Source organism: Stegostoma tigrinum, chromosome 14 (genome assembly GCF_030684315.1).
Source record: "Stegostoma tigrinum isolate sSteTig4 chromosome 14, sSteTig4.hap1, whole genome shotgun sequence".
NCBI classification, from domain to species: Eukaryota; Metazoa; Chordata; class Chondrichthyes; order Orectolobiformes; family Stegostomatidae; genus Stegostoma; species Stegostoma tigrinum.
Genome location: NC_081367.1, coordinates 62,716,919 through 62,731,378, shown reverse-complemented (window position 1 = coordinate 62,731,378; position 14,460 = coordinate 62,716,919). Strand labels below are relative to the sequence as shown.

The window sequence follows — 14,460 nt, the reverse complement described above, 5'->3', positions numbered from 1 at the left end:
CCAAGGTGTTTCTGTGCCCAAGAAATGATGCCACCCCGGGCGGGGGAGAGAAAGGCTGGAAGACTGGCGCAGGGCCAAGTTGCCAAGTGTGCGTTCGAATTTCGAAAAGCGGGGCGCCTGCGAATTCATTCTCAATGATTTCAAAATGTTGTCGGAGACAGAAGGTGGTGGTGATGGGGGGTGGGGGGTGGGGTGGGGTGGAGGGGTTGTCAGGGAGAGACAGCGACAGGGCCAATGAGTATGCACGACTGTCAGACGGACTTCTGGCAGGCAGCCCCTGAACTCAGCCAAGTTGTTAAGACACGCTCGCCGTCCACGAATAGAAAGCTTCAGGTCATGCACTCACTGAAAGAAGTTGCGTGCTTCTCTCGTGTCCCTACAGGCAGACCCCCACCCCGGTCCTTATTCCACCTCCTCCACCACCACCACCCCTCCCCACAAACCCTCCCCCCTCCTTCTCATTTCATCTGTGATTCCAGCTGAAGTACGCTGAGCATGAACCAGGGCGGCTAATATCGACTCAGGTTGCCGCTGCAAGGTACATGTCGCTTAGTAAAGTGCTGGCCGATCGCAAGTTGCCGTGTGATCACAGTCGAAAGGCCGAGGGAAAGGTAGAGAGGCAGAGGGCTCTGACTGTGGCTTCATGGTGGTGTCTATAACGTTCTCCTTCTCGGTGGGCTGGATTCGGGAACTGACACTATCACCTGGGCAATATCACCATGACTGCCACTGCCTGTGTTCTCGGTCTGATTGGCCAGTGACATCCAATGGCACTGGAGCAAGCTACACAACAGATAGCTGGTAAGTTCGCTCTGTGTGTGTGTGTGTGTGTGTGTGTTGTCTTTATGAAGGGAACAGACAGAAACAAAATAGTTCTACACACATTTGAAAGAAAAGACGGTCCTAAATATGTGTTGCATCTGCAATCTGAACCCTGACATTTGTTCTGAGGTGACAGCGTCTCAGTGAAGACTTGTTGCATATACAGTAGATGTAATAGAGGTTTAGGACATTTAATTTCATTTGTCATTTGCCTGCAAAAGATGCCTTGTATCAATCTACAAAGCATTCATCTCTAAGCGTTTGACATGGACTGGTTAATGTATCACAGTTTGTCAAGTGTTTGAATCATATTGACAACATATTCGCATGCAAAACAAAACAAAAAATGAGGAGGTGGAATGATCTGGATATTATTCTAAGGTAGAGAGCTTCAGTGGAGTGAAGATTTACCTGTCCACTTTCACTGGGAAGCTGACCCCATCATTCCAGTGCTGACCTTCACTCGATGCCCCCTCCCTCTAAAAGCTTTCGAAATTCAATTTCAGGTTTACTGAGGGCAATAGTATTTTTGTCTTGTTTCGATCAGGGGCTTTGTGGGGTGGAGAGTGATTGCGGGTCAGGGTTCGGGCGATGTAGCATATTTAGTTTCCCTTGAAAGGGTTGCCTCGTTTTTGCGAGCGAGCTCCGTCCCTGGTTTCCCTTCAGTAGCCATGCCCCGACCGGTGATCAGTACAATTGCCCTGGTGACCGCTCGCCGTGGCTTCAAACGGTTGAAGGTGATCCATACATCAGCAGCAGCTTATTGAAAAAAAACACGTCGGCTAAAAAAGCGACCCTTTGGACTTTCCGCTTCGAAGCTTATCCTCACTTCGAAGCGTGATATAATCTCTTATCGACGCCTTCTGGTCAACTTGTTCCGTTCAGTCTATTTCTCACTCTATCTCTCTGAACTTGGTCTGAAATTGAAGCACCCAATGACCCGTGCTGGGGATTTGCCACCCCATTGATTGACGTGCACCTCTTCCACGTGATTTTCTACTCGGGAATCTTCGCTAGATCTTTTTTCTAATACAAGATCTGATCAGTCCCTCTGCCCCTGACTTTCCTCAGTTTGCTATCTCTAGGATAAAGACCAGGGACGCCAGTTAAAAAAAATCACAGTATTAACAATACAAATGAAAACACACTCCCATAAGAGATTCTTCCAAGCGGAGGAGGCAGTTCGCCGAATCTAAAACTTGTGTTCCCACTGGGGAGGTTGTAAAAGGAAAATACAGTCACTATCGTATTACATGCAATAGACGCGCCCCACTATTTCACGGTCTGGGGATGCTGTGATATAGGGAACAAATCTATTAAAGTAATTCGTCTGTGTACATCCCGTCCGAAAGAAGCTAGTGACCCATGTAGATTTCCAAACGTTGACAGTTGCTGAACAATATTGTAAATGCTGTTTGCTCTGTAAATTTAGTATTTCTTGCGAATTGTCCTGATTAGCTCGAGATGGAAAGCTTCAACGAAATGAGTTTTAGGTTCAGCAATATTCAAGTTCAGTTCTATCATATCGTAATAATACGTACTAGCACGAAAGGAAATGTCAATATGAAGTTAATTCTATCCAGTGGCAAGTAGCTGTCTGCGTTTAGAAGAGGGGATGGAATTTATATGATGCAATGACAGTTTAGTTTCACATCCCCACAAGTCGAAGTCATTATTTTAAAATCAAACCAGTCAATATCAACTTTCCTTTTTGATCCCCCAAATACACCAATTTCATATTGAAGCTTTTTTTCAAAGAATAATGGTGCCGGCTAAGTGGTCTTGTCTCACCCTTAACCCACTATTCGTCCCTTCCACCTTAACCCAGTTGGAGCTTTTTTTTCACTGATTTCACTTCAATTTTAACTGCATCGGAAATTCCACCTCTGCTGTGTCTTTACCAAAAAGTGTACAAACTAAGGAGCAGGAGTAGATAACACACTGCCACTCTGGCTCCCTGAGAGACCAAAACTCTAACTTAGCCTCAGATGTGTTTGAAATAGAGCCTCCACAACCTTCTGGGGCAGGTAATTCTCTACATTCACAGCTACCAGAATAAAGCCTGAAATTACCCTTAGACTGCTCTCCCCAACCCCCAGCCCTCCCGTGTTTTAGATTCTCTAATTAATGGAAACCAACCTTTGTGTCCACAGAAGTTAATACAATTGCCTCTGAAATGCTGATCAGGCATTTTCTGGGCGTCAGCAGCGAATGGTCTTTAACCCCTATGTGAGTGGAACAGCACATCTATTAAAACAAACGATGGTTATTGGTGTTTTGCTCTGTCTCTCTCGGTTCCGGGGGCTGGATTATTGCACCAAATCTAAACAGTTACCTTTCACTACTCCTGTGTCTCTGCCCTCCAGCTGTTAGGCTGCTTCTCTGGTCTGTAAGTACACGGTGATACGCCACTCCCAAATAACTCGTCGGAGTTACTTTTTCACTCTCAAACTTTACAGGGCTAAAGTTTGATGCATTTTTTAAAAAAATTGATCTTCCAAGATACGAACCCCAATTTATTACCAAGTCAATCGAAGGCAGCTTGTCTGTCATTCTATGACAGCCGTGACTATCAGTAACTCCCTCGCCCAAATAGTTGCAGTATATTGTTCTTTTAGATCGAATATTGTTTGTCCGATTAGCGTGAAATTAGTGCGCTTGCTCGGTTAAAATCGCACTGTGCACTGCTGTTAATTCTGTCAAAGAAGGAAAACGATGAGGGAGACTGTGAATTGCATCCTGTTTGTTCCTTAGAGCTGTGAATATATGCCCGGAATTCAGCTTAGATTCAAGCGGGATGCGGTTTGAGTTCAGTTTGCTCTAGGGATTCATAATAAAGTGCACATGTTGATCCAGTCCTGAAGAAGGGTAATACCCGAAACGTTACAGATGCTGCCTGGCCTTCTGTGTTCTTCCAGCCTCCTGTTTGTCTATCCTGGTCGTTCTAAAGTTGGCAAATTACATATTGTGGTGCAATTTCACTGATGCTGTAATTATTTCAAAACTTGTGCAGAGTGTTGACTTCAGGGCACCGTTTGAAATGATAGTGCGGATAATCCTGGTTGTGGACGTTCGGTGGGTGCGGTTGATATAATTGAACACACCGACCTGCAACACTTTGGGCGGATGGTCTGACATACCTGGCTATGGAGGGGATTTAACTGTGCCTTTGCTCTTCAGGTGGTTGTTATGGGCAAGTCTGAAAGCCAAATGGATATAGTTGAAAGGAACCCGCAAAAAACGAAGAAGTCGTGGAAATCGTGGAGCTCTCTGGAGGTCGGCTTGACTACCATTGTGGTTTTATTGATTATTGTAGTGATTGCTTTGATCGCTTTATATGCAACACGCAAGGGTGAGTACAGCAAGTATTTTACACGTATTTGTGGGTGTGTGTGTGTATGTGTATGTGTATGTGTGTATGTGTGTGTGTGTGTGTGTATGTGTATGTGTATGTGTGTGTGTATGTGTATGTGTGTGTGTGTGTGTATGTGTATGTGTATGTGTATGTGTATGTGTATGTGTATGTGTATGTGTATGTGTGTGTGTGTATGTGTATGTGTTTGAGTGAAGGGCGGGGGTAGAGGGGAATCTAGTTTTAAGTTATGGTGAAATAAAGATCAAATACCTGTATTTCGAGCATGTAGGATCACAGATTTGTTATTTTTAACTCTCCATTTCATTGAGAGGCTGTGACAACGTCCCAGGCTTTCTGACAAACGGCCAATAAGGCAGCACGTTGTTAATGAAAGGGTTAGATATATACATATATAAATTTAAATCGTTCATGGGATTTCGGATGTTGCCTGTTCGGCCAGCATTTATAGCCCAACGCCAGTGCCCAGGAGAATGCAGCAAAAAAAATCCCAATGACTGTCTCTACACGTGAAAAGCAGGGAAGCCTTTGCAAGCGAGAGATCGTATGCAGTTTGACTCCAGACTTGGACGCAAAGTTCAACGTCAAGTTTAGGGATCACAGTTCAGGTGAGGGTCCAACTGATGGGGATGGCGGTATCATTTTGGAATTGGACAGATATATGTGGTGGGTGGAGGTTGCGTTGCTGAACAATGAATCCACGCCTCCTGGCGCCAGGTTTGATTCATCCAGAAGGACTTTTTTATTGGTATTTCCATTTCAGCCGAGACTGTTTAAATAGAGAAACAGAATGCTGGGGAAACTCAGCAGGCCCGGCAGCGTCCGTGGGCAGAGGAACCGAATTAAGGTTTCGAGCCCGGTAGTGCTCCTTTTCAGAGTGGAGTGGCTGTTCCTGAAATTCCGTTATGTTCCAAAAAATCTCGGTCCTGGGGAGCTCCGCTCGCTGGAGGATCCCGATCCGCTGAAGTGTAGGGAAGGGACGGACAGAACAGAATGGAACAGCGCTGGGGTACAGCGCGGGGCGTAGGCATAGTTTCTAACAAGGGGATAACGAATTAATACTGATTTTTAAAATAATCTATACCTGCTCGGGCATTGTACATCTTAACTGATCCCTCCAGACTCCCTAATCTCAACCCTTAAAGGGGACAATCTGGTGTAATGGGCTAATATAAACTTGTTTAAAATTAAGGTGAACCCGATTGTTTGTGGGATTGGAAGAGAGAATCTGATTTTTTTTTGGATCTAGCACGGTCGCTGTTTGACGCAGGCTCCCATGAACGGAAAGGGAAGCTACTGCTCTCCGTCAGTGCTCCGAGCTTCTGCACATCCGCACCAGAAAGCGCTTTGAAATCTCATACATGCTGTTTTGCTGGTTCCTGAATTAGCCATCCCGACAGAATTTAGATGGTGGTTAATGACTTACCTCTTCATAAATGCTTTTTTTTAACAAAAAGCGTTCTCTGTATACCTTCCTTCAGTGTGAAGATGAATGACTTCTTTTATTCGACCTGAGGTGAAGACTGACCCGTTATTACCGTACATTCTGTGGCTGAAATGGCCTTGGGCAATCCAACTATTTTCTAACCTGTTCAGAGATTATATTGATTATAGAGCAGGCGGGACCTGAACACGGCCTCCTGGCACAGAGGTTTGGGTGGCACAGTGGCTCAGTAGTTAACACTGCTGCCTCCCAGCACCAGGGACCCAGGTTTGATTTCACCCTCGGACGACTCTGTATGTGGATTTTGCACATTCTCCCCTTGACTGCGTTTCCTCTGGGTGCACTGGTTTCGTCCCACATTCCAAAGATGTGCAAGCTAGGTGGATTGGCCATGATAAACTGTCCGTAGTGCCCAGGGATGTTTAGATTAGGTAGATTAGAAATGGGAACTGCAGAGTTAGGGGAATGGGTCTGGGTGGGATGCCCTTCAGAGGGCCACTGTGGACCTGTTAGGCCAAATGGCCTGTTTCCATACTGTAGGGATTCCAGGAAAATTTTAACTACCACCAATCCACAATAGTCCGACCCATTACAATCTATACGTTCTACACAAATTAGCACACACCTTCACCAATAGACCGTTGGCATATGTAGAATTATTGAGTCAGACGAAAGTCAATTGCATTCTCCCACATTATCTCCAGTTTCAACCTAATAGTTTTTCTTTGTTTGAAAAATCTGTTGTACCTTTTTGGTAAAATCACAAGAACTTGAACATGGAAGGGGCTATTTGGCCTGTCCTGTGGTGCTACTATTTGAGAGAGCAGAAATATGTTTTGATTTATGGCTTTCCATTCTCAAGTGCCTAGCAAATTCATAGTTAATATCATGAAATATTAGTTGGAGTATTAACAGTTATGTTCCAAATCCTGACAGGACATGAGATAACATAGGAATATGGAGTTGAGGAAGATGAACAACCATGATCTAAAATGACAGAGCAGGCTCAAGGAGCAAAATGGCCTACCCTCATTTCTGTGCTTCTCTCTTTTGCCAGTGGTTTTATATCTGGCCATCCATTATTGACTGACTAGTTGGAGAGAAACACCTTTCACTATTGATTATGTTAAAACCTTTCAACTTAGTTCACCTTGGAAATTCTAAAGTGAATAGTTCTAACTTTACCAATCTTCTGTTGTAACTAATGCCCCTCAGCTCTGGCAACATCCTGATAAACTCCCCTGAGGCCTTTGTGTCTTTCTGTAGTGTGGTGCCAAGGTATGTGTCTCTGAGGCCTAACCAGTTTTTAAAGGTTTAGCAAGACATCAAACACAGTACAGTACAGGAATAAGCTCTTCATCTCACCATGTTAGAGCTGACAGTGATGCCAATCCAAACTAATCCCATCTACCTGCACATGGTCCATATCCCTCCTTCCTTGTCTGTTCACTTGTCTGCCTAAATGGCTTCTAAAATTTGCTAACCAATCCGCTCGTATCACCTTTGCTGGAAGTGTATCCCCCTCTTTATTTTGTGCTTGCTTTCCCTATTTACAAGGAGGCCTTGTGGTGAGCATCCCTGCCTCTGAAACACCAAACTCAAGGTTCAAGTCCCACTCCGGGATTTGATAATCAGAGATGGCATATTTATAATATGGCCAAAGTTGGTTATTAGAACATAGAACATAGAACATAGAACAGTACAGCACAGAACAGGCCCTTCAGCCCACAATGTTGTGCCGACCATTGATCCTCATGTATGCACCCTCAAATTTCTGTGACCATATGCATGTCCAGCAGTCTCTTAAATGACCCCAATGACCTTGCTTCCACAACTGCTGCTGGCAACGCATTCCATGCTCTCACAACTCTCTGCGTAAAGAACCTGCCTCTGACATCCCCTCTATACTTTCCACCAACCAGCTTAAAACTATGACCCCTCGTGCTAGCCATTTCTGCCCTGGGAAATAGTCTCTGGCTATCAACTCTATCCATGCCTCTCATTATCTTGTATACCTCAATTAGGTCACCTCTCCTCCTCCTTTTCTCCAATGAAAAGAGACCAAGCTCAGTCAACCTCTCTTCATAAGATAAGCCCTCCAGTCCAGGCAGCATCCTGGTAAACCTCCTCTGAACCCTCTCCAAAGCATCCACATCTTTCCTATAATAGGGCGCCCAGAACTGGACGCAGTATTCCAAGTGTGGTCTAACCAAAGTTTTATAGAGCTGCAACAAGATCTCACGACTCTTAAACTCAATCCCCCTGTTAATGAAAGCCAAAACACCATATGCTTTCTTAACAACCCTGTCCACTTGGGTGGCCATTTTAAGGGATCTATGTATCTGCACACCAAGATCCCTCTGTTCCTCCACGCTGCCAAGAATCCTATCCTTAATCCTGTACTCAGCTTTCAAATTCGACCTTCCAAAATGCATCACCTCGCATTTATCCAGGTTGAACTCCATCTGCCACCTCTCAGCCCATCTCTGCATCCTGTCAATGTCCCGCTGCAGCCTACAACAGCCCTCTACACTGTCAACGACACCTCCGACCTTTGTGTCGTCTGCAAACTTGCTGACCCATCCTTCAATTCCCTCGTCCAAGTCATTAGTCCAAGTCAAAGTTATTAGTTTGTGATTTCTTCAATACATCTAGCTGTTACAAGCAGTGAGAGCTGGTCAGCTATGCATGATGTGGAATGGTATCCCCTAGTTAAAGCCTCTTGAAACAGACTGGGAATCCATTTCAGGAAAAAAGTAGTGATGGAAATAAACATGTGCTTTGCTTCTTCATGTCACTAGACATGGGCAAGTCTTTATTTATAAAGTAATGAATATGCATTTTTTAACCATCGTATAAACCTGTCCTGCCAAATTTAAGGTTTTGTTGCTACGGATACCAAGATAGCTGCTCATCAACACAAATCAGAATTGTGCCATTTTTAGTGTCTTACCTTTCCATATTAGTTCTTCCAAAGTGCATCACTTCACACATTACTGCATTGAACTCCATCTGCCATGTTTTCTGCAGATTTCACAATCCTGTGTCATTCTGAAGGCTACAGCTGGCCTCCTCACAATCTCCTACTTTGCCAAGTTCCTTATCTACTGTGAAGTTGAGAATGATGTTCTTTAAAACAGGGCCATAGGTCACTCATCGAAAGTATGAAAGTTTAAAAGTCCCAAAAGATTCAGAAACCTTGGATGACAAGAGAAGTTAAGCGATGAGTCAAAAATAAAAAGCGTCTGTAGGCATATATAGGGTCTAGGAAACAGAAGACAGAGCACTTGACTAATATAAAGAGAGCAGTAAAGAACTCAAATAAGGAATTAGGAGGGCTAAAAGGGCCCCTGAAATGTCTTTGGCAAACAAGATTAAAGAAAATCTCAAGATGTATTATACATATATAAGGAGCAAAATTGTAACTAGAGCCCATTCAAGGACCAAAGAGGGAATTTACGTGTACAACTGGAGGAAGTGGGTGATTCATAACAAATAGTTTGCATTGGCGAGTCTTAGAAGGGATATATTGATATTCTGAGGCATGTTAATACAAAAGGAGAATGTGTTGGTTCTTTTGAAAAGCATTAAGGTAGACACGTTCCCAGGACTAGTTGGGATCTATCCCAAAATGCTGAGGGAGACAGGCAAAGAAATTGCTGGGGCCTTATACAATACCTTTGTATCCTCTTCAGTCACAAATGATGTCCCAGAGGACTGGAGGATAGTCATTGTTGTTCCTTTGTTTTAGAAGGGCAACAGGGAAAATCTGGGATATTGCAGGCGAGTGAGCCTTATGTTATGGCATGGGAATTACTGGAGAAGATTCTAAGGAACACGATTTACTCACATTTGGAAAAATACAGACTTATTAGCAGAAGGCATCATGGTTTTGTGCAGGGAAAGTCATGTTTCACATATGTGATAGAGTTTTTGGCAAAAGTGACGAAGATGATTGATGTGGGCGGGGTGATAAATGTTGTTTAAATGGGCTTCTGCAACAGATTTGCCATGAGGGACCTTGTCAGACTTGTACAAAAGTTGAAGTCACATGGGAGCTGCAGTGAGCTGAATACAGTACTGGCTTAGTCATCGAAGACAGAGAGTAGCAGTGAAAGGGTGTTTTTCAGATTGGAATCTGTGACCAGTGGAGTTCAGCAGAGATCTGCACCGAGACTCCTGTTGTTCGTAATATATATCAATGATCTGGAGGAGAAAGTAGATGGCCTGATTAGTAAGTTTGTGGACAACACAAAGATTGGTAGACCTGCAGATCATGAGGAAGATTTCCAGAGGATACAGCAAGGTAGAGATAGGCTAGAGACTTGGGTGGAGAAATGGCAGACGGAGTTTATGCAAGGTGACAAATGCAAGGTGATGCATTTTGGAAGATGTAATGCGGGAGGGAATAAAACAGTAAATGGCAAAACCATTAGTAGCATCAAAATACAGATCTAGGTGTATAAGGTCACCACTGGGGCAACATGAATGGATGACATGGTCAAGAAGGCACAAGGCATGGTTGCCTACATCAGTCAGAGCACAGAGAATAAAAAGTGGCAAGTCACGTTTCAGCTGTATAGAATATTATTCAGGCCACTTTTAGAATATTGTGTACAGCTCTAGTCGCTTCACTACCAGAAGATGTGCAGGCTTTGGAGACAGTACAGAAACAATTTACTAGGATGTTGCCTGGTTTGGAAGATATTAGCTACGAGGAGAAACTTGGTTTGTTTTCTATTAAATGTTGAACGATGATGGAATGACATGATAGAAGTTTAGAAATGTATGAAAGGCATAGATGGAGTAGATAGTTGGAGTCTTTCTCCCAGTGTAGAAATGTCATTTGCTACAGGATATTAAAGGAGATGTGAGAGCCAACTTTCTTTACACAGATAGTGTAAGTGTATGAAATTCGATGGCAGAGGAGGTGGTACAGGTGGATACTATAGCAAAGTTTAAGAGGCATCTTGACAGATATATGAATAGACAGGGAACAGAGGGATACGGATCTTTTGGAGGCAAAATCTTTCGGTTTAGAAAGGTGTCATTTATTGGCGCAGCCTTGATGGGCTGAAGGGCCTGTTCCTGTGCTGTTCTTTGTTCAAAATCTGGTTCTTAGAGAATATCATTGCAAATCAGTTTCCATTCATTACAACTCCCTGCTTTCATATCATCTTAGTCCTAATTTCTGAGGCCATGTTCAAAACATACCTGCTGTTAAGTCAAATGTTGTGGGGTCAAGCCCCACTTGAATACAGAGTTATCTTTCAGATGAGATGTAAAACTGAGGTTCCATCTGCCCTCTTAAGTGGGAGATAACCGGTCCTATTGCACAATGTGGGTGGGTGGTGTGGTGGGGCTGGTGTGAGTGGGGGTGTGTGGGTGGTGTGCGGGGGAACACATGGGAGTTCTCCCACTATGTCTGGACCAAGGCCAATGAAAATAAATTTCAACTTATTATCACATTGCTGTTTGTGAAAACCTAGTGCATACCTTTTATCATATTTCTGACACATAACAATGACTACATTTTTGAATACTGCCTAATTGGTTGTAAAGCATTTTGAAATCTCCCAAGGCTGAGAAAGATGATATAGAAAATGCAACTGTTTCTTTCCTTCTTTGCGTCTTTATGCACCTCCATGTAATAGTTGGAAACAAACTTGGGCAATTGATATTAATTGATATCATCACATTAAAGCAGGTTTGCTAAAAATTATACAAAACATTAGTCAGGCCACAGCTGAATATTGTGAATGTTTTTAGGCCCCTTATTTAAGTAAAGAAATACTATCACTGGAGGCTCTCCCTAGAATGTTCACGAGGCTGATACCAGGTATTGGAAGACTGTATTATGAGGAGAGATTGAGTATGTTGGGCCTGTACTTATTGAAAGAACGGGGAGATGGAGAAAAGTTATTCCGCCTGTGGGACAGATGAGACCCAGAAGGCATAATCTGAGGTCTCATATTTAAGGCACAGACGAGAAGGAATTCCCTCTCTCAGTTCTTTACAGGAGTTCTGTACTGCAGAGGGTTGTTGAGTCTGGGTTGTTTGGAAAATTCAAGGCTGTGATAGATTTTTCAACTAGTAAGGGAATCAGAGGTTGTAGGAAAAAAACAGTAATGTGGAGTTGAAGATTCAGATCAACCATGATTTCACTGAATGAGGGAGCAGATGTGATAGGTTGAATGGCCTGCTTCTGCGCTTACATTTGTCGGTCACATTATAGCAGTCGTTTTCCAATGGTTCAGTTTCAAGCCAGCTTTAATATTAGAAAAAAAATTTGGCATTTATTTAGCACATTTCTTGATATCTGGAAATTCCAAATCCTTCACTGCTAATTTGATATTTTTGAAATGTAGTTAATGTTGAATGCAGAAATCAATTTACACTCAGCAAGCCTGCACAAATAAAAATGATAATGACCAGGTAATTTAGTTTACAGTGCCCTGTTTGCAGACAAATAATACATACATGCACTGGGACTGTTTCCATTCAACAGAATAGGTAGAAGCCATTTACTGATCTTTTGTTCAAGGTTTTGATTTTGCTTTCTGTGGATAAACTGCCTGATTTAAAATTTAAATAAAACCTGGCTGTTTACTGTCAATCAGCATTAATGGGTGCATTCTCCATGGTAATGCCTCCATCAGTCAGAGTCCACTTGCAATCTGATCATACTTTCCTCTCATGCAGAATAAATGTTGGTTTTTCCCTTGACTTTACATCCTTGTGAAATGTCCTATTGAGATGCAGTGAGCACTGACTGGCCTGGGTGGCACGATGGCTCAGTGATTAGCACTGCTATCTCACAGTGCTAGGGACCCAGGTTCTATTCCACCCTCAGGTGACTGTCTATGTGGAGTTTGCACATTCTCCCCATATTTGCCTGGGTTTCCTCCCATTGTTCAAAGATGTGCATGTTAGGTGGGTTGAGCAATTTAGCATGGCCATAGTGTCTAGGAATATGTAGCTTAGGTAGATTAACCATGGGAAATGTAAGATTAAAAGGATAGAGTGGGAGTCTGGGAAGGGTCTAGGTGGAAGCTCTTCAGAGGATCAGTGTGGTCTCAATGGGCAAAATGGTGTAGTTCTAGCGAGTTTTGAGAAGATTTGTAGCTCAGGTTGAGGTTCTGGATGTGAGTTTGCAAATGGTGTAATTCTACGCTGTAAGGTTTCTATAAGTGCAAGACCAAAACGTTTTCACAAAATGGATCACTTTTCAGCATTTCTCAAATTCTGTACTATTAAATTGTTATAGTCGAATTTAGTGATGATGATTAAGAGTCAACTATCAGCCTCAGAGACAGTGATCTATTCCTTTCTTCTTTCCATAAGATTGCAAGAGCATCTTTCATGCACAATTAAGAGGACAGTCAAAGCTGAATGGTTTATTTCTCTTCCTGTGTTTTGTGGTTTTAACATCTGACCTGAAAGATGGCACCACTGACAGCACAACACTTCCTCAGTACTGTGCCAGTGTACGCGCATTTATTTTCATTCTTAAGCTCTATGCTCGAACGTAAACTCAATACCCCTTGACTCTGTAAAACAGCGCTACCTATAGCTGACACTACTGTGAAAGAAAATGTAATTAACCCTGGGAAGGCCTAACTTTACAAAAGCACAGTCCATTCATGGCAGTCAAGATTGTAGCTACATGTTCAAATCCTACTTTTCAGTTCTTTTATAAATCCAGTACTCTCCTACTACCGAATCTATTTCCATTATGTTTAAAAACTGTGCTTTCCAGATCACAAGTATTCCATGCATAAAAAAGATTCCCTCATGTTGCCCCGCCTCAAACCCCATTGTTTTGTCAATCATCTGAAACCAATATCTTCCAGTTACCAAACCTCTGTAACTAGTAATTTATTTACTTCATCAAAATTCTTCATGTTTTATTGGTGCATCTGTCATATTTTTCTAAATATTGTCTGCTCTAAGGAGAATGTAAAAACTGATTTTCTTATCCTCTTAAAATGAATTGGAGTACCTCACTCTCGTTATGCTTTAGGTAAATCTTTGTTGCACCCTCTCTAAGATCTTGATATCCTTCCTTGGGTGTAGGACACAGAATTGAACACACACTCCAGCTAGTGCCTAGTTGCTGTTTGATGAAGGATGTAAACCCAAAACGTTGACTCTCCTGCTCCTTTGATGCTGCCTGACCTGCTGCATTCCTCTGGCTGCAGACTATATTGGCTCTGACTCAAGCATTTGCAGTTCTTACTCCCTCCAAGTGACTGAAAACCCTACTGTGAAGCCTCTTCCAAGGATTCCCACCTTGAAGAAGTTGTCCTCCTCCCTCTGAAAAGATCTCAGTAGATCTCTCTCCCACTGCAACCCACCAGTGATCTCCTCTGCCCTGAAGGTCTTCGAACACAAACTAGAACAAACACGTTACTACAGCCATGTCTCCTTCCTCAGTATCTGCCTGTGCAGCTAACTCATCCACCATAGACTCCAATCAACATTCATACCATCCCAATTTGGGCCAAATTGCAACAATCGTTATGTCCAGTACACCCAGAGCCTCCAGAAACAGTTTTCTGTGCGGATCCTCAGCTCCATGCTCACACCCATGTGCCAGCATTTTCTCTCACTGCAGTCAGCCTTACCCCAGTTCAGAGCAAGTCCTGAAGAAGGGTCCTGATCTGAACTGTTGACTTTCCTGCTCCTCTGATGCTGCCTAACATGCTATGTTCCTCCAGCTCAACATTGTATTGACTGTTTGTTTTATACAGGCTTAGCGTAGCTTTTTTGCTTTTGTCGTCTGTTGACTAAGTGCAGATTTGCATGTGCTTTTTCAACT

The 14,460-nt window shown here is 43.1% G+C and overlaps 1 protein-coding gene across 3 annotated transcripts in view; it reads left to right on the top strand.

Annotated features, from left to right (window-relative positions):
• Positions 1 to 323: 323 nt before the first annotated feature.
• LOC125457448 (neprilysin-like) overlaps positions 324 to 14,460 on the top strand; it is a 206,318-nt gene continuing 192,181 nt past the window's right edge. Inside the window, exons 1-2 of one of the 3 annotated variants that reach the window (XM_059651202.1) lie at positions 324 to 801; positions 4,003 to 4,174. In XM_059651202.1, coding sequence (XP_059507185.1) covers positions 4,012 to 4,174 — 163 coding nt within the window. In that variant the 5' untranslated portion in view covers positions 324 to 801; positions 4,003 to 4,011. Of the gene's footprint in view, positions 802 to 3,084; positions 3,212 to 4,002; positions 4,175 to 4,670; positions 4,804 to 14,460 lie in introns of those variants that run through there. The other 2 variants (XM_059651203.1, XM_059651204.1) reach the window with 2 other exon arrangements.